The following is an 18059-nucleotide window of genomic DNA, read 5'->3' as shown; positions in this document are numbered from 1 at the left end:
GTAGAGGCATGTTCACTTCACGGACGCACATATCGGTTGGGTGACAGGCTCGTTGGCCCCATAGGTGAAGGCTGCTTCGGCGTGCCAAGAGCTGCTGTGCAATAGTTTTCCTGGCAGGCCAAGCGATAAAGAGGAGTCGAGAAGGGCTTGAGGAGCACTAGCAAGACAACAGACGGACATATTCTGCAGTCGTCTCGGTAGGAGCGATATGCGTGCAGAAGCGGCCTCGCGTAAGAATTACTCTTGACATGGGAGCTGAAGCTCAACAACGTCGCTTGCACTAGAGGGTGGATATGGTCGGATATTGGATGGAGTCGTCTTCACACATGATGCCGCTGAGCACTCGGCTTGCCGGTCACCGAGAGGAAGCGTGGCGGCGAGTGCGACAGACGGGGGTGTGGTGTTCCAGTGACCAGGTTCCTCGAATGTGGAAGATGACGTCCTGATCGTGTCCCACGCGTGCATGTAGAACTATTTGTGGTGGAGGCGGGACGGAGATGCTCGTAGTCTAGCGGCGCCGATGTTGGTCGCCGCGGCGAAGCACCGTCCACAGCCTCGAGGGTCCTATATCTAGACTGTGGTGTCCAGCCTTAGGTGATGGTATTGTCGAGGCCGGATGTGCAGGAAGTTATGTAACGATGAAGGAGCGAACGACACGGGTGGTAGACTACAAGATCCGTGTGGCCGCACGTGGGCCGTCGCTCTCACGGGCACAAAGTCAGATCGGCCGACGTCACTGCTGAGACGGGCACACGCGCTACTGGAATGCTTCGGCAGTGGATTGATCAGAAGACCATTGCTAGCCAGAACACTCCTATCTTTCCGCCGTACTCCTATCCTCCTGCACCCGTGAATGCCGAGACTCCAGCAACATGTCAGGTAGAGAGCCGAAGGTCATACTACACCTGAGCGCGACATCTCGATAGCACATCCCACCACTGCTCGTCCGATGCTGCGTTAGTTACGAGCTCGTATAGCAGCCTACCAGAAACAACGCGATCCATCACACGAGCAGGCCTTCGATCCTCATAACACTATGCTGCTCATCCACCAAGCGGGCAGCGTCAAGATTGGCGAGGTCGTTCGATACACCATTACATATACTCCTAGTGACGACCGCATCCTTCCTACGCCAACGCACTTGCACCTTAGAGTCAAAAACAGTACTGCCATCGCTCTACGTGCTGCATGGATCCATGGTCCTTATGCGCTGCACGTGTCAGCGTATTCCTCCAATTTCAACCCACACCGCAAAGTCGAGAAGCCCGATCACGATGGCGTGCCTGAGTACGAGCCGATGGTCAAGGCGGGAGGGAGCTGGTCTGCAAAGTTGCTGATACCGAAGGATATCCGTGAGACTGGAGCAGACTTCGCTAGGAGACGAAGTTCGCAGGTAGACCCGGGCGAGCGCAAAGAGAAGGGCCGCGTGACTTGGATCGTCGAGATCACATCGCAGATCTTGTTCTCCAACTCTGCTTCAGTGGACTTCGAAGTGCTCGTTGGACGCGATCAGCGGAGTTTGGAGCTTGGATTTGCAGCACTTGCAGGTCATGGACATGGTGGACCAGGCAGAGTGAAGGACCTGCAGGGCGACCGAGAGCGCAAGGAGGCGCGGAGAAGAGGCCATGTACAGGTCGAAGGCGTGTTCTCACGAGCCGTGAGACTGGTTGTGGAAGACACGGAGACATTGTGGGACAAGCCAGCACTGCCGACGTGGGAGGACGCGAACAACAGCGAGAGTCGCACATCGACACACCACAAGAGGCAAAGCGAGGACACAAGCGGGAAGGAGCATGAGAAGGATGGCAAGCAAAAAAAGAGAAGGAATGTGCATCTTGTGGTTCTGACGCATGGCTTACACAGCAATCTGGGCGCAGACATGCTGTTTCTGAAGGAGAGCATTGATGCTACTGTGGCGCAAGCTCGCGTCGATGCGAGAAAGCGAAAGGTGAGCTACCGAGCGCAGCAGAAAGCTAAGCAGAGCGACAAGACCTCTCAGGAGACCAAAGCCGCGAAAGATGAACCATCAAACGTCGACGAGAAGGAAACGTCCGCAGCTCCGATGTCTGGAGGCCAGGAAGAGTTGGACAATGCCCCAGATCAAGACGAGGACGACGATGAAGAAGAAACGATTGTTCGCGGATTCAACGGCAATGCAGTCCGCACGGAGAATGGCATCCAATACTTGGGCAAGAGGCTGGCAAAGTACATTCTACGCTTCACATACCCCGACCAACCTTTCCTGCCCATCAAAAAGAGCCTTACCCGCAAAGTGACCGATACTTTCACCACAGATGCTGACAAGGCACGGCGAGATGGCAAGCCTACGCATCACGGTTCCAGCATACACACGCCTCGGGAAGCGAGGAAGGCTGAGGATCTGCCTTATAGATTCACGAGCATATCCTTCATCGGACACAGTCTTGGGGGACTGATTCAGACATACGCCATTGCTTACATTCACAAGCATAGTCCCACGTTCTTCGATCAGATCAAGCCTGTCAACTTCATTTGCATGGCTTCACCTATGCTCGGGCTGAGTAACGAGAACCCGATGTACGTCAAGTTTGCGCTAGACTTTGGGCTCGTCGGAAGGACTGGACAGGATCTGGGGCTTACTTGGCGACCTCCAACTCTGGCCAACAAAGGATGGAATGCGATGGTCAATGGCTTTGGCGCAGGTAGCCAGAAGACTCAAGAGGCCAGGCAGGCGGATCCTAGCGCGAAACCCTTGCTGAGGATCTTGCCGACAGGACCGGCGCATCACGTTCTTAGGATGTTCCGTAATCGCACGGTCTACTCCAACGTCGTCAACGACGGTATCGTACCGTTGAGGACGAGCTGTCTACTGTTTCTTGACTGGCGGGGACTAGGCAAAGTAGAAAAGGCCAGGCGTGAGAACGGCTTGATTGGAACTGTGGCAGAATGGGGTTGGGCTGAGCTGACTGGCGCAAATTCTTCTTCTGTCAAGCCCAACGTCCTTGCCGAGCAGAGTTGGGAGACAGATGATGAGGACAATACCCAGGTTGGTGATGATGTGCCTCAACCTGCAGAAGACGAAGTGGCGCAAGACAACCGGCGCACCACAGCGCGTATGAGCCATGATGATGGTGATGATGAAGACACATCACGGCAGGGTAGCAGCCATTCATCGCTCAACAAAGCTCCTCAACCAGAGGAAAACAAAGGCATGCTGGCCAGTTTCTTCAGCTTCTTCACGCCGGAGCGAGCCAAGACTCCACCACCACCTTCAAAGAAGACCACTAAGATCCTGCGACGTGGGCAGACAGTCTACCAGCCTAGCGAGGACGAAAGCAGCGACAACGTCGCAAAGGACAAGAGCGGAAGCACCTCCTCGAATCCCACCATGAGGCCACACCTGACACACTCGCTTAGCGGAAAGACAGAACGCAAGCGACCCGTGGCTTCTCGCGGGGACAGCTTGACGAACGAGCCTCACGCACCTCCAAAGACCTCGATCTTTGAATCAGCCGGCGACATCTTGCACCCTCCACTGCCTAGTCAGCAATGGATCATTGATCCCAAGACTCGCCGCCGAACCATCTTCCACGATCGCGTCTACCACCCTCAAGACATCCCACCTCCACCCGTCAAGCGTAGTGGCACCCGCATCTTGTCCTTCGGCGAAAACAGCTCCGAAGCAAGCGTCAAGTCCGTCGGCACCGACAACACCTCCCTCAAGACCGTCGACTCTTCGGCACCTCCCGACTCCGGCGGCATGAAAGTCGAAGAAAAGATCGCCCGCGCCTACCACCGCGACCTCAGCTGGCGCAAAGTCTTAGTCCGCCTCGAACCTGATGCTCACAACAACATGATTGTGCGCCGCATGTTCGCAAACGCCTACGGCTGGCCAGTCGTCAAGCATCTCTGCGACACTCACTTCGCCGACACCCACGCCGCCACAACCCGTGACGAAGACGAGCCTGCGCGCGAGCGTGCCAAGCCGATGGACGCACCCATCAGCTCTGAATCAGGCGAGCAAGTCCACGGCCAGACTGACAAGAAAGTCAAACCTCGCACTCGCAGTGAGACACGAGAAGCACGCGATGAGCTGGCGACTTTGAATGCTGCAAGGGAAGGCGCGGGGAGTAGTTTTAGTTCTCGCAAGACTTTGACAAGACAGGAAAGTGCCGTGTGGGATGATTCGTACTTTGAGACGTCGGATGGCGAGGACTCCGATACGGTTGATGAGAGGAATCTGGTTGCTAGAATCATCAATCCGAATCCTGCACCACTAAGGAAGGCGGAGCAGTCATATCATCGACAACAGCAGTACTCTTCCAGTCCCGAGGAGCCGAGGGCGCCAACGACGAAGACGACGGCGGTCAGTTATACTGATGGGCATCGGGGCCTTGCACCCACCTCGCCGACGAGTCCGAAGAGTTTCAAGGAGGTGAAGGCACGGGCGCCGAGTTCGAAGGTGGGAAGTCCTACGTTCGAGGCTGGGGATGTGGAACCGGTGGTGGCAGATCGGTTGGTGGAAGAGCCTACACCTCTGTCGCCAGCGAGTCCGGGCAGTGTGCTTACGCCGGGGTTGAGGAAGAGTGTGGAGGAACAGATACAGACTGGATCACCGTCGAGGAAGAAGAGTAAAGGGAATGGGAGTGGTGGGTTGAGTGGATCGCCAGATTGAGTCGTTTCAGCGCTTCGCGTCGGTGTGCTACAGACTGGTTGTTACAATCTGAGATACCCTGTACAGCTTCATCTCTTCTGTCGAGCATGACATGCCTTCGTATTCATCTTCAAACGCCTCCAGGTCCTTCGTAGTGGCGAACACCCTTGCTAGTCCTCTCCGCCTTACAGAACAGCTCCTCCTTCTTCTCCTCTTCCTCTCTCCAGCCCATCTTCACTCCCAACTTGCGGTCAAGCACATCGGACGCGGCGATAGCGCGGTGCTTCTCGGAGAACTCGTTTGACAAGCCGTACTGGTACTGCTTGCGGGTCTTGGCTTGTAGCTTGTGGCGGGAGTCCAGGTCCTTCTCGGCCTGGCGGGCGTCTCTGTTGGCAGCATCCTCAGATGCCCTATAATATCACATTAGCTATCTATCTCGAAGAGTCCAGCGCGACTATGCGCAGACTCAGGCAACCAGCGAGTCCGTAGGCAGCAGCAAGTGGTGGTAGTGGTGACGCGCCGAAGCGCGCCAGGTCCAGATGGCTTTCGCCAAGAGCGTGGTCGTCCGAGCGGTCGAGTCATCCTTCAGCTAGATCGTCCATTGTAGTTCCTCCAGAAGTCGGTGATACGCGGCCCTGGCCCTGGACGCCGATATCCCGGATTCTCTATCTCCTTCTTCCTCTGCTCAAGCTCATAGTCTGCCGCTGCTGCCCGCCCGCTCTCACATGTCAAGTCAAAGCCACCTGGAACTCTCGTATTAAGCTTATGCCACCTGTCATCACTGAGTCCTTTCCTTGCCTTCACCCGCTCGATCTCGGAGACTTCTGTAGTGACGCGCTCGGATTGCCTACCAATACGTGAGTAGTCGCTCGATGGGGCGGGCGGCGCTCTCGGTGCCGTGGCTCGAGCGATAAAGGGTAAACATACTCGTCGTGACGCGCTCCTTGCCGTGCTGCGTAATAGGTCGTAACCTGCAGCTGTGGACCAAATGGGCGGGGAGGGGTTTGGGGGTGGGTAGGTGGGTGGTGGCTTCATGTTTACCATGCATCTTCGCCACCTGCGTCATCGCCATCGTCGTCCACGCCATCGCCATCGTCGAAGTACTTCTCTGCGTTGTAGTCGTTGCCAAGATCTTCGTCGTCCTCGGAAAAATCGTCATCTTCTGGAATCTCCACGCCGTCTCCGTCTTCTTCGTCTGGGTTGGCTTGATCGTCATCATCGTCAGGGGCCGCAGCGTCGACATCAGCACCATCATCGAACTGGGCGAGCTTGTCGATCTTCTTCTTCTTGAGGAATGCGAGGTTCTTCTTTGGAGCTTCTGCCTCTTCGTCGCCCTCTTCGTCGTCAGTGACCACGTCCCACAGCTCCTTGGGTAGACACTCCTTGACTATGGACGTCAGTCAGAACATCGATCAGACGTTGCCTGGTGATCGTGACTCTTACCAATCGGCAATTTCTTCAGATTTGGCAGTCCGCCTACACGCTTGGTGCGCTTGTTACCGTAGGTGGCAGCATCTTCGAAGGCATTGAAGGTGGACAAGTCACGCTTGCCAGTGAGTGGTGTGTCGATGAAGAATGGACCGTTGCGCATAGCTTCACGGTGCTTACGCCAGGCGTTGACTTCTCTCTTCTCCTTCTCGGTCGGTGGTGGAGGAAGCTGTACGGTCATGGTCTATGACAAGATAAGTATGCTGTTTGTGACGACCTGATCGCTGATGAAAAGAATGGCTCATATATATCGTCACATACTGGGTAGAGTGTCTTGGTCCAGTCATCTTCATCGTCTCTCTCACTGTCGCGGAAAGCGTTCATCTGCTCCTCGAGTGTGGGATCGACGTCGAATGGAATGCCGTTGAGACGGCTTCCGCCACCGCCGCCGCCGCGTCCACCACGAGACATCTTCTTGTTAGTGTTGGGGGTTGTTGAAGATGATGTCCGAAGGTGTGTTGCGATGTTGTTGTGAAGTCTTGTAATTGTGATTATTCGGAAAAGATGTGGGCTTATATCAAAGTGAGCAACAAAGTTCGCACTAGACTGATCCTTGTTCTCAGTCGTGCGCGCTAGTAAGTAAAAGTTAGTGGGGTATATCCAAAACTTGATGGTTGCGCCTTCCAAACTCGCGACAGGTCGAGACGACAGGTGACACAGAAGTGAGGATGCTGTCCAGATCTCACATGCACTGGCAGTCATATTGTGTGATGTGGTCGACAAGACGCATGAGGTGTCGAAATATCAGTGAGGATACGATCAGAAAGGACAAGTACAATTCATCAATCGTGCTACCAAATGCTATCATCACAGTACCTATCCAAGATCGTTCCCAGCGCCATCATTATTCCCTCCAAGCACAAAACACAACTTCATTATGACCCTAGTTGCTCAAAATCTCCCACTTCCTGCTCTGCGCAGCGAACGTCCCCTCAGTGCTCTCTGCCTTTCCACCACCAAAGCCCTTGACTTGCCACTTCTCGACACCCTCAGCACCCTTCAGTGCATCTCCAAAGGACTTGAAGAGGTCGGCATTCAGCTTCTCATACTGTGCGTATGGCTTTGGCCACGAGCCGAGCCTCTGATATGCCAGCTTGAGGAGATGCATGTGTCTCTTGACCAACTCCGATCTCTTAGCAGCGTCAATGCCGTTGTCGGATTCTTGTGCACCATCGATAGCAGCATCACCAGCCCTCTGGACACTCACGCCGTATTGTGCCAGAATGGTTGCAGCCATATCGTCATCGTCATCGTCCACAGCAGCAGCGCCGCCCTCAGTGCTGTTCAACAACCACCGAAGGACATCCTCGTGTACGAGAATCGCCTTCTTGAAGTGTTCCGCTGCAAGGTTTGCCGCTGACTTGTCTGATGCCGTCTCTTTCTGGTAGTTCTGGCCGATCGAAGTGTATAGCTGAGCGAGGAGGTCGTAGGTCTCGAGGGTGGCTGGGTGCTTGATACCGTTGACGCGGCGAAGGTTGTAGGCTATGTCTTCGCATAGGCGCAGGGCCTTGATTTGGCGGCCGGCGAGGTAGCGGGCGGAGATGAGGCGTCGGCCGAGGAGGAGGAGGACGTCGGGCGCCCACGTCTTTTGGGCTTCGCGGGTGGTCCAAAGTTCGTTGAGGAGTGTCTAGACAGTGATCATTAGTGATGTCTACAACGGCAACGAGAATATGGAACTTACCTCCAGGGTGTCGTAGTCGCCTTGCTCGCCCAAAAGTGCAATGAGCTCGTTCAACTCGTTAAGTTGGACTTGGGCGAGGTTGACCTTCTGCTCCTTGCAGATCTTGAGGATGTCCTTGATGATGTTGTTCGAAAGTTGCAAGAGCTTCTTGCGCAACTCTGGGTCAGGGCACTTGTTCTCGCCGCGCCCATCAAGCTGAGACGCCAGACCGAAGCCACGGGAGATAGCTCGCGATCCACGATATCCGTTACGGTACTGAGCGTACATGAATGCCATCTTGGCCACATCGTGAGCATCTTGGAACTTGTTGCCAGCAATGAGCTTGGACACGGTCTTGTTAGAAGCCAAAATGACAGCACGAACAAAGCCCTGCGTCTTGCGGTTGCCCAGGTAGTCCATAATACCAACGACGAAATGGCGCGGCGACTCCTTGCTGAGAAGCTGGACATTTGCGGCCTCCTTCGAAACGAAGAGGTCCACGGACTCGTGCTCGACAGTGTGGACGAGCAGAGTCTTGTTCCTCTTCTGGAGCAAATAACGCAGAGGCGCAGCAGCAACGAGGACCTTGTCAAGGCCAGCCTTGGTACTGATCAGATGGGTAAAGTTCGTGTAGAGGATAGACTCAGCCTTTAAGCTGGCCATGATCTCGGAGAAAGTCACCGAGATGTCCTTGCGGGAGTGGTACTTCATGGTGGCAAGGAATAGGAGCGCTGCACTGCTGCTCTCGACAACACTGAAGCTTGATTTGGAGTGCTTCTTCCTCGTAGTCAGCTGGTAGTGCAACTCTTCGATAAGCTGTGTGCACTGCTGAGTGAGGCTCGCAGCCTGGAAAGTCTGGGTCAAGGACAGAGCAGACTCGTAGATCTTCTGTGTAGAGGTCTCCTTGTTCACGATCTCAACTACTGTAGTAGTGAGCTCTTTGACGGCGAGCTCAGACTTCTGCTGGCGAACGTAGAGCTGAGACAGCTCACGCACGCTGCTGAGAGTCTGCTCGTGGGAGTAGCCATACGACTTCCTAGTCTCTGCGAGTTGCTCGGAGTAGATGTTGGTTGCTCGCGAGACAGTCTCTTGGCTCAGCGACTTGGAGTCCGAGGTGTGTAGGCGACGCTTGTAGATCGTGATTAACGATCGCGTGAGCTCTTCCTTGCTGATGGAGCTTGAGCTGTTCGAGTTCGATGAGGATAGCGATCGAGAAGCCTCCTCGTACAGCGCGATTGACTCCTCTGTGTGCTTCTCGGAATGCTGCACAACTCTCGCAAGGGCAACAGTGGCCTCGATGTACGTAGAGGAGCTGGCACCAAAGACAGCCTTCGAGGTCTCGCGATATTGCGAGCTGACAGTGCGAAGCGCCTCAAAATCCGCCTTGGTCTCTTCTAAGCACTGGTAGTAGCGCTCGTACAGACTCTTGACGAACGTCTCTTGGCTGAACATCTTGAACTCCTTGAACTTTTGCACGAAAGTGTTCCAAATGAGCGAGTATGATGCAACAGCGTCCGAGTATCGGCGCTCGTACCAGTAGGATTCAGCAACAATGATAGCAGCATCAATTGCACGAGCGTAACAGGTGGTGGAGTCTTTGTTCAGTGCAGTAACAATCTGTTGGTAGTACTCGATGTAGTACGGGTGGCTTCGGGCGTGGGCACGGCATCTGGTCGCCAGCTCGTAGAGAACGGTGATGGTGGTCTCGTGGGTTGGTCCAAGGGTACGGCGGTACACTGCGAGCAACTCTTGATACACCGAAATGGACTTGTCGACATGGCCACGGCGATCGTAGAAGCCAAGCAGCAGGCTCTTCGCCTTCTCAAGGACGGCGGTGTCCTTTGGAGACGACAGCGCGGCGCGGAACAGGCGAACGTAGACGTCCTCCAATTTCTCGAAGAAGCGCTGCTCGTGATAGATCAGTGCCAACTGCTCAACGAGCTCGATGGACTCTTTCTGATGGATAGAAGTCATCGTGACCTCGTGAACCGAAGCGGCCATGAACGAGCTCCAAGTCTTCTGCAGAGTACTGTGCACGACCGAGACGGCTCGAGACCACTGCCTGGTGGCGATGAATTGAGACGTCAAGCTCTTCGACAAGGTCATGGTAGAGCTCTCAACCTCCTTTGAAGACTGAGCGATGAGAATTTGGAACATGTCCAATTGCTCATGTTCCGATCTGACCACCGACTTCTCTTCCTTCGATGCCTTGAGAGCCTGGTGAGAGATCACAGTCATCTCCTCCTCGAGCTCGCGAGTGTGCTTTGACTCTTCCTTGCGAACGTTCTTGTAGTATGAAGAAGCATGCCTGAAGATGGAAAGTGCAGCGCTGTACTCTCCTACGCTCTTCAAGAAGCGAGCTGATTTGGTCAGTCTCGACACAATGGTTTCAGAGTAGCTCAGATCGTGATGCTCGTACTCGCGCCACAAAGAGGTAGTAAGGGTGGTGGCTTCGAATCGGCGTTGCTGGCTCTCAAGGAGTTCGGTGTAGGCCTGGACAACCTCAATTTTCTTTTGGTGCCACTCAACGGACATGGTGGTGCGGCAGCTCTCGGAAAGGCTTTGCCACAGCTCAATGTATGTCTGCTCTGCCTTGACGAACTCTTTTTGGGACCGATACTGCTCAATTTGGCGCAGAATCATCTCGACCTGGGTAAGATCGATGATCTCGAGGGCCTCTTCGTCCTCGGCTTCCTCCGTGAACACACCATCTTTGTACGTCTCAAGATCGCGGGTAGTCTTGCCTTTGCCGAAACTGACTCGCAGCTGTTCGTTCAGAGCACGAGTGCGGTCGGACTCATGTCGGTGAGAGTCGCCAACAGTCCCGTGAATGATTTTCATAACCTCAGTTGCCTTGTCCTGCTCGCCGATGTGCAGATAGAGCTCTGCGAGCTGTTCTCTGGTTTGCATCACGATCTCAGATGACACGCCATACTGCCGCTCGTAAGCTGTGATGAGGAGTATCAAGATCTGTTCCCTGTATGTGACGATCTCAGTCCTGGTGGTCGTAACTCTGGAGTAGCTGAGATGCAGGAAGCGTGATGCGCACTCGATGACAATCGGGTGCGACACAGACAGGACTTCACAGCCAATCTTGGAGATGAGGTAGTACAAATGGCTGGCCTTGTTGACATCTTGCATGGCCTCGTAGTAGGCTGTAGTGTTGATGTAACTTTGTAGCACGGATGGATGCTTCTCGGTCAAGATCTTCGCTCGAAGCTTGCCCACAATGTCGTGAAGCTCCACTTCTTGTGCGCCAGGGAACTGATCATCCCAGCAGAGCCATTCGAGGATGGGCAAGGTGGTACTCTCAGGGAAGACCTTCTGGATCTCTGGAGTAATCTTCATGTCTGGCCTGCCGAGTGTGACGACCGACGCCTGTTGTAAGTGCCAAGTCCAGTAGCGAACTACGTACTCCAAGAATGGGTATCTGCTGAAGCAGTGATCAACGATACTGCGATCGGTATCATCCAGGGTTGGCTCCTTGTTCTCTGGGAGCGAGATTTTGGCGTAAGTAAGCAGACGAAGCAGGACATCTGTAGGTAGATCCTTCACGGGGACCGTGAGCTTGCCTTGCTTCAAGAGGTTGCGTACAGCTGTCTGCACAATCTGGTGACGTGGTCGCACAATATCCTCTTCGACAGCCAGCAACGGCTGCAATGTACGCACGATGCGGTGGACGTCGACGCGGCGGTCAGAGCGTGTCCCGCTGTGAACGTGCATCGCGAACAGAGACTCAATCTCGCTGTAAGTCAATGGTCGTGCAACGTGTACAAGCCATGCCAACAGAAGCTTGGCCTCTTCGTTCAGCTCGAGAGCAGCAACAAGGCCTTGGACCAGATCCTCGACGGAATCTTTGGGGTTCTGTAGATTGTTGATAGCTTTGCCGAAGCTCTCAGCTGTCTTGAGCAGGCGAAGCGACTCGCATGCAAGGATGGCCCAGAGAAAGGAGCCCTCGGAAGTCTCAATGATTCGGCTGATGATGGTTTCTTGCTCGCGGCCTGTCTTCGATCTGAAGTGAGGGCACTGTGCGAGCACACGAATGGCCACTGAATGAATGTCATCGCGGGTGTCATTTTGTCCGATCGTCCTCTGGGTGCCAGAGACACCGTTTGGCAGGGAGAGCGTCTGAGAAAGCGCGATCAGCTTAACGCGTGTGCCCTGGCCTACAGCTTTTACAAGGCGCTGCAGGAGAGCCTGGCCAGCGGATGGATTCGCGAGCTCGTCGAGACCTTCCACGATCATGACCACATCTGCGCCCTTGTCGAGTGGGTGGCGTACGGCATCTTCAAGCGCAGTCCACAACAATTCCTCGTACTTGGCGGGGTCTTGTATGAAGCGAGACTTCTCATGTGCCTGCGCAATGGCGTGGTAGAGGTGCATATTGCCAACACGGATAGTCAGAAGCTGGTGCAAAAGTGCCTTGACCACGTTCAACGTCGAGGCCTGCGAAGGTACTGCACCGACAGAGTAGAAGAGCATGGCATACGACTTCCGAGCGATAGGTCGCTGCAATCTCTCGGCCAAAGCCGCAGCCAGAGTGGTCTTTCCCGAGCCAGGTGCACCATTGATCAACAATGAGTGCTCCTTTCCCTTCACGAACTTGGCAAGGTCGTCCGAGAACCAGACACAAGTATGCTCGGCTAGGTCATCAGCAATGAGGGTGTGGTCAAGCTCTAGAGTCGCAAGAACACGGTCCTGAGGAGCCAGCCAGCGATCCAGGGTGCCGACTTCAATCGCTTCGTCGATATCACTGTTGTCTGCGGCAATCTCTTGCTTCCAGATGAGCTCTGTAATGCTGTTCCTGCGGTGGCGGAAAGTGACGATCGTGTCCCCGAACACCTCGAAGAGGTCCAAGCTAGCAGAAGCACCAGAGCTGCTGTGAACAGCTTTGTAGAAACGCACAGAGACGTCGACCACCAGGGTCAACAAGTCGCTGTACATTTTGCACATCTCTTCGTAGATCTCTTGCGAGAGCTTCAGAACCTCGGATCTTGACAATAGAGAAGATACAGCAGATGAATACCTGTAAAGAAATCCGAACGCCTTGTCCAAAGCCGCAGAATTCTCGTGTCCAAGCTACAGATTGTCAGCACACGATTCACCCAACATTGAATTCCCAACTCACCTCGAGAAGGAGTCTTGCGTGGCCATAGCCGAGTTGTGCAGCAGCGTCGCTATCTGCAGCGTGGCCTTTCAGCGTAGTCTCGAAACCATGCAGGCGCTCTGCAAAGTAAAGAGCTCGGATCAGAACAGTGTCCCATCGGCTTCCCTTGTGTGGCAGGCTCGACAGGCGCTCGGAGCGGATCCATTCAACCAAGTTGATAAAGCTGACTTTATCAGCGGTCTCCGAGACTCCAGCTCCAAGTTCAGACGCACTCTTTCGCTTGAGAGCAATTGCAGTGTCTCGCACCACATTCGTCTTTTCAGTAGCGCTGCTCTGCGAGACCGAAAATCTGGAGGTCACAGATCTGCGACCGCCACCCTGCACAGAGTAGCGGGTAGTTGATGGGGAGTTTGGACCAGAAAAATAGCCATGCGCAACGTTTCCGTTGGTGGCACTTGTGGCATTCGCTCCACCTGTAAGGGTGCTCTTCATGGTTGGTGGTGAAGATAAGACTTGAGATCGCTGCATGTTGGGTGATGGTACAGTGGCTGAGCTATCTTCACCCAACGCGGTAGCACTGCTTGCTTGAGAATCTGACCCTGAGCTCTGTTGTCTGCGAGCTGGATCCAAAAGTGTTTCGGTAGGGGTATGGAAACGAGAATCAATCCTCGTTCAGATGTTGTTTGATAGCGGCGTAGAGCCAGTGGGCATAAGCCAGTTAGTGCTTTTTGTTTAAACAACTCCAAGCAATTTTGTTGAACGCGTCAGGAAGATGAAAGTCGCGGAGCTTCAACATTTTTGTAGCTGCCATGACAGCACAGCAGAGCTCTCAATTGACGCGCTGTCGAGCGTTTTCGGAGGCGTCATGGCTTGGAAGCTCATCAGCTGTGACCATGAACATCATGCTGTAGCTCAATGTCTGATTTCCATTAAGTGGGGATGTTGAGTGTTCATTGGAGCGTAAAATGCACGCACCCAGCAACTATCCACCGTTGTGGTAGCGATGGCCGGCAGCGCTCCGCCGTGAATCCGTGTAGACACCCTCGCACCCTTCTTGGTATGGTGAGAGTCTTAGCTTTCCCTCGAATGGTATGTGCGCTGAAACAGTACGAGCCTTGGACTCCATAAGAGCTCCCCGCGGTGAACGCGATGCACATATGCATATGCAGGTTGAGACGGTTACTCCGTGACACTTTGGTGATACAGTAAACTCAAAGCTGCCTTGGCAACGCGGTCCGTGGCTGGCGCAATGCAGCGGCCCGGCGCGGATCTGCTGCGCCATGCATGATCTTTCCTCGAAGTGGCATACACACCTCGTTGATGACGACCTTGAAAGAGAGGAGGGGCCCTGTAAGCCGCGTATAGCTCAGCTGCACGCCTCTTCGAGAGTTCAAGACCCATGTACCTCGAGCTTTGATGAAGATTAGCTCATAAGAATTGACGAGTCGAAGGCATCATTCGCGTACAGCCAATGCAGCTATAGCAGCAAGTGGTCGAGTTTCCTTATACGTGGAATGCGATGAGAACATATGGTAGCTCGATTAGCGCACAGCCAATGTGAAGATTGTTCGCGAACAATGTCTCCGATAGCTCGGCTCGTGCTTGGAGGCTCTCGGCCTCTCAAACACAATGGGGAGGTGAGAGTTTCATCCCTCGAAATGTCAGCACGTGTTCCTTATTGCTCTCAGCGTCTAGTAACGGTGTAGCTTACCAACTAGTCTGAAGACCGCTGAAAGTGCCTAAAGTAGACAGCACATGGGAAGGAATGAGTTTCCTGTTCCCAGCCAGCCATCTTCGATGTTCGTGGGATGTCTGGAAGCTCGATTCCTCACTTCGACAAGATGCCTGCAAAGGATGAGCGTCTAGCTGCACGAACTAGCCCGAAGTCATGCACGACTCTCCGTTGCCTCTAGGCCCTGTATTCTTTCGGAAGTTGGTGTCAAATAAGTCAACTTCTTCATAAAAAGTCAGTGAATAAGTTAAGCTATATCGTTATATATAACGTGCTTCACCACCGAGCGGGCCACACCACCGAGCGGGCCACTTTTGCCAAGAACTGTACCACTTCCACAGATATAGCTATGCAACCACCATTACAGCGTGTATTGTCTTCAAACGAGGCCAAACTGACCTTCGCTGTCCAGGCTACGAAACGCGACGCGACAATCACGAATCGACTTGCTGCAAAGGTATACGACGCGTCTCGAACTACACTAGGGTATCGATTGAATAGACGACCTCCTCGGGGTGACTACGAGCCCAATTCGAAGAAGCTTATAGAGCTAGAAGAGAGGGTGATACTTGAGTATATACTCGAGCTAGATCTTAGAGATTTCCCGCTATTAAAGGCTAGTATACGAGCAATAGCCGATTTATTACTATAAGAGAAGGGTCTTAAGCCCCTAGTCTTAATTAGACAGACAGGTTCATTAGGCGGCATCGTGAGCTAAAGGTTCGTATAACACGTAGATACGATCGTTAGCGAGCCCTAATAGAAGATCTAGACGTTATCGAGAAGTAGTTCTTACTTATACGTAATATAAAGGAGAAGTATAGTATTCTTAACTAGGACACCTATAACTTCGACGAGACAGGGTTTATAATAGGTGTTATTACGTCTTAGAGCGTCGTTACGGGTTTAGAAAGGCGTAGTAGAAAGAGGAAGGTCGTTTAATAGGGCAATAGAGAGGGAGTAGAGAGATAGCGTATTAGATAGCTCTTATACGAAGCGAGATTAGTAAGCTACGTAAGTCTAACAAGGCCCTTATATAGCGGAAAGCACGAAAGCGCAAGTATATTTAGTCGAGAGGGTCTCTAACCTTCGATAAGGCGTCGTAATTAATACCTCTAGAGGATACTAGGAGGTAGGAAGTAAGTAGAGAGTCGCTAGATAGTGTTCGGCTAGTACTAAGGCTACGACGCTATAAGCGATATAGTAAGTCGGGGTATAACGTACGTACCTATTAAGTAGACTCGCTAGATAGCGAAGAATCTAAAGAGGAATTGTCCTCCTAGTAACGATTCTATAGGATATTGTTGTATTAAGATACCGTCGTAATTAAAGTAGAAGTAGTATAGTTCTTAGTAGAAGTAGCACGCTCGGTAGTATAGCCCGCTCGGTAGTATAGCCCGCTCGGTAGTATAGCCCGCTCGGTAGTAAAGCACGTTAATCTTATTCGTAACCGTAACCTTACTCGTAACGTTATACTTACTTTACTTAATACTAAGAACCTTAACCTTAGATACTATTAAGAACATATAGGCCGTAGGACAAGTATATAGGTGTGGGTGTGTTATGTGACTAGATCACGTAACTAGGGTTTACTAGCCTATAGGCTAGCAAACATCCGGACACCTAGTATCTACCTATACTAATACCGGCGATACTATATATAGATATACGCTATCCTATTAGGTCCTTCTTCGTCTTTCGTATAATCCGCCGTCTTCTACTACTACATAACTCGTACCTATTTAATAGGTTATAAGCCCGGGTTAGTAACTCGGTGTTTCACCCTCGACAAAGTCGTATTAGAGTTATTCCTCTTTAGAACAAAAGGAAGGTAGACTAGAGGCCGCACCCGTATTATATAGGAAGCTATAGCCGTGCTATAGGTATATATAAGACGTAAAAGAGCCTAGTAAGGTACTATTAGACTCCGAGTTAGGGAGCCTATACTAATACCTTAGACAATTAGGCGAGCTTACTAAGAAGAGTCGCTCTCCGGACATCGCGTTCGTATCGACTAACTGTTTATTCTAAGAGAGCCGTAGTGTCTTAGAAACCCCCTCTACTAAGAGAGTTACGCTATAGTGTCTTAGTACTAATATTAACCTCGCGTTCGGTTTATCCTATTTCGATCCGATCGCGTACGACCGTGTCAGGGCGAGAGCCTGGCCTGTGAGATGCAAGGGTGAAAGCGAGAATGCAGGTGCGAAGTGCAGATGTAAAAGGGTATGGTATGATTGCTACACAAAACAAAAGACGAAGAAAGCAAGAGAGGCCTGGGGAAGGCCAGATATTTATACGCGACCCTCGCGAGTGCGTGTCCCCGCATCAACAGGGCTAACCCGTGCGAAGCCGCGCTCAGCAGCTTTGCTCAAAACCTTATTCCAACCTGCCCTACGTTCCGAGTCTTCCACGTGCTTCTTCCAGGGTCCAGCGCAGTCGCGGGTGCTCGCGGGAGTGCCGTGAGTCACACAGTCACGAGCCGAAGTGAATCTGTCAAGGTTTGGTAGAGGGGTGAATTTGGAGGGCTAGGTCCCGTAGTGAATGTTGCGGGGCATGTGATTCTTGGCGCTCACACACCAAGCTGGACTGTCACTTCTTGACGACTTCTGAGCACTCTGAGGCTCTTCTGTCCCCACCTTCTGTACACTCTGTGGGGAGACCATGACAGTAGCCCCCCCGAACAAAGCTGAGTTCCTACGAAGCCGTAGTAGTTCCACATATCGAGGATGTTCAGCTTCAGTACCAGGCCTAGGCCTGATGTCATGGTCGATACACCATTGGTAAGCCCCGTCGAAAAGCTCAGATTCGAAGAGCCTGCCGATGTTGACTTCTGGGCCGTCTGCGCGGGCGTAGTATTCTTCGATTGCTTGACGATTGAAGATGATATGTTGGATAGGTTCCTATAAGGTATCCTACTTAGGGCAACCTTGCGATTCGACTTCATACTTGATCGGCGGTAGTCCTTCAACGTCGTTGGGCTCTACGCGGATTCCCCGGATCTTGCGGACGGCATAGTCGTCAGAAGGTAGGTTAACAGGCTCGTCGACTTCTACTTTATCGGGAGGACCTGGCATGTCTTGGTTTTGGTTCGGGAATAGGTCCTCAGCCGACGGCCGAAGGCGTACGGGATGGAAGACGTCGTGGATCTTTATGTTCGCAGGAAGAGCTAGACGGTAGGCGTGTGAACTGATACGCTCGGTGATCTTAAAAGGACCTAGGTTCTTCCAGTTCAGCTTCTTAGAGGGGCGGTCTGTCTTGATGTTCTTAGAGTTGAGGTAGACCATATCGCCTACTTAGTAGTCGGGAGCTGGCTAGCGACGACGATTAGCTTGATCCTCGTAGATTGCTTGTGCGTACACTATCTCGTCGTGAACTTCTTTATAGATCTGTGAGAGTATAGTAGCGAACTCGTCTACTGCTTGCTCGTTTGCGTCTTCGG

At 52.8% G+C, this 18059-nt stretch overlaps 4 protein-coding genes across 4 annotated transcripts; 1 reads left to right on the top strand and 3 right to left on the bottom strand.

Moving 5' to 3' along the window:
- Positions 1 to 1036: 1036 nt before the first annotated feature.
- CLAFUR5_10353 (Putative lipase ROG1) lies at positions 1037 to 4654 on the top strand (the record flags this gene model as incomplete). Its single annotated transcript, XM_047909501.1, has 1 exon — positions 1037 to 4654. The coding sequence occupies one exon, from the start codon at positions 1037 to 1039 to the stop codon at positions 4652 to 4654; it is 3618 nt and encodes a 1205-aa protein (XP_047764175.1).
- A 109-nt stretch (positions 4655 to 4763) lies between these two features.
- CLAFUR5_10352 (uncharacterized protein) lies at positions 4764 to 5215 on the bottom strand (the record flags this gene model as incomplete). The annotated part of the gene is made up of 2 exons (XM_047909500.1): positions 4764 to 5043; positions 5100 to 5215. The coding sequence occupies 2 exons, from the start codon at positions 5213 to 5215 to the stop codon at positions 4764 to 4766; spliced, it is 396 nt and encodes a 131-aa protein (XP_047764176.1).
- A 455-nt stretch (positions 5216 to 5670) lies between these two features.
- Positions 5671 to 6532, bottom strand: CLAFUR5_10351 (uncharacterized protein; the record flags this gene model as incomplete). Its single annotated transcript, XM_047909499.1, has 3 exons — positions 5671 to 6020; positions 6077 to 6305; positions 6383 to 6532. The coding sequence occupies 3 exons, from the start codon at positions 6530 to 6532 to the stop codon at positions 5671 to 5673; spliced, it is 729 nt and encodes a 242-aa protein (XP_047763990.1).
- A 472-nt stretch (positions 6533 to 7004) lies between these two features.
- Positions 7005 to 13416, bottom strand: CLAFUR5_10350 (uncharacterized protein; the record flags this gene model as incomplete). Its single annotated transcript, XM_047909498.1, has 3 exons — positions 7005 to 7748; positions 7803 to 12860; positions 12910 to 13416. 3 exons carry the CDS (start codon positions 13414 to 13416, stop codon positions 7005 to 7007), a joined length of 6309 nt encoding a protein of 2102 aa, XP_047763991.1.
- Between the last annotated feature and the right edge of the window lie 4643 nt (positions 13417 to 18059).

This window comes from Fulvia fulva, chromosome 7 (genome assembly GCF_020509005.1).
Source record: "Fulvia fulva chromosome 7, complete sequence".
In the NCBI taxonomy this organism is placed as follows: domain Eukaryota; kingdom Fungi; phylum Ascomycota; class Dothideomycetes; order Mycosphaerellales; family Mycosphaerellaceae; genus Fulvia; species Fulvia fulva.
Note: the sequence above shows the minus strand (reverse complement) of the source record. Positions and strands in the feature narration are given on the sequence as shown.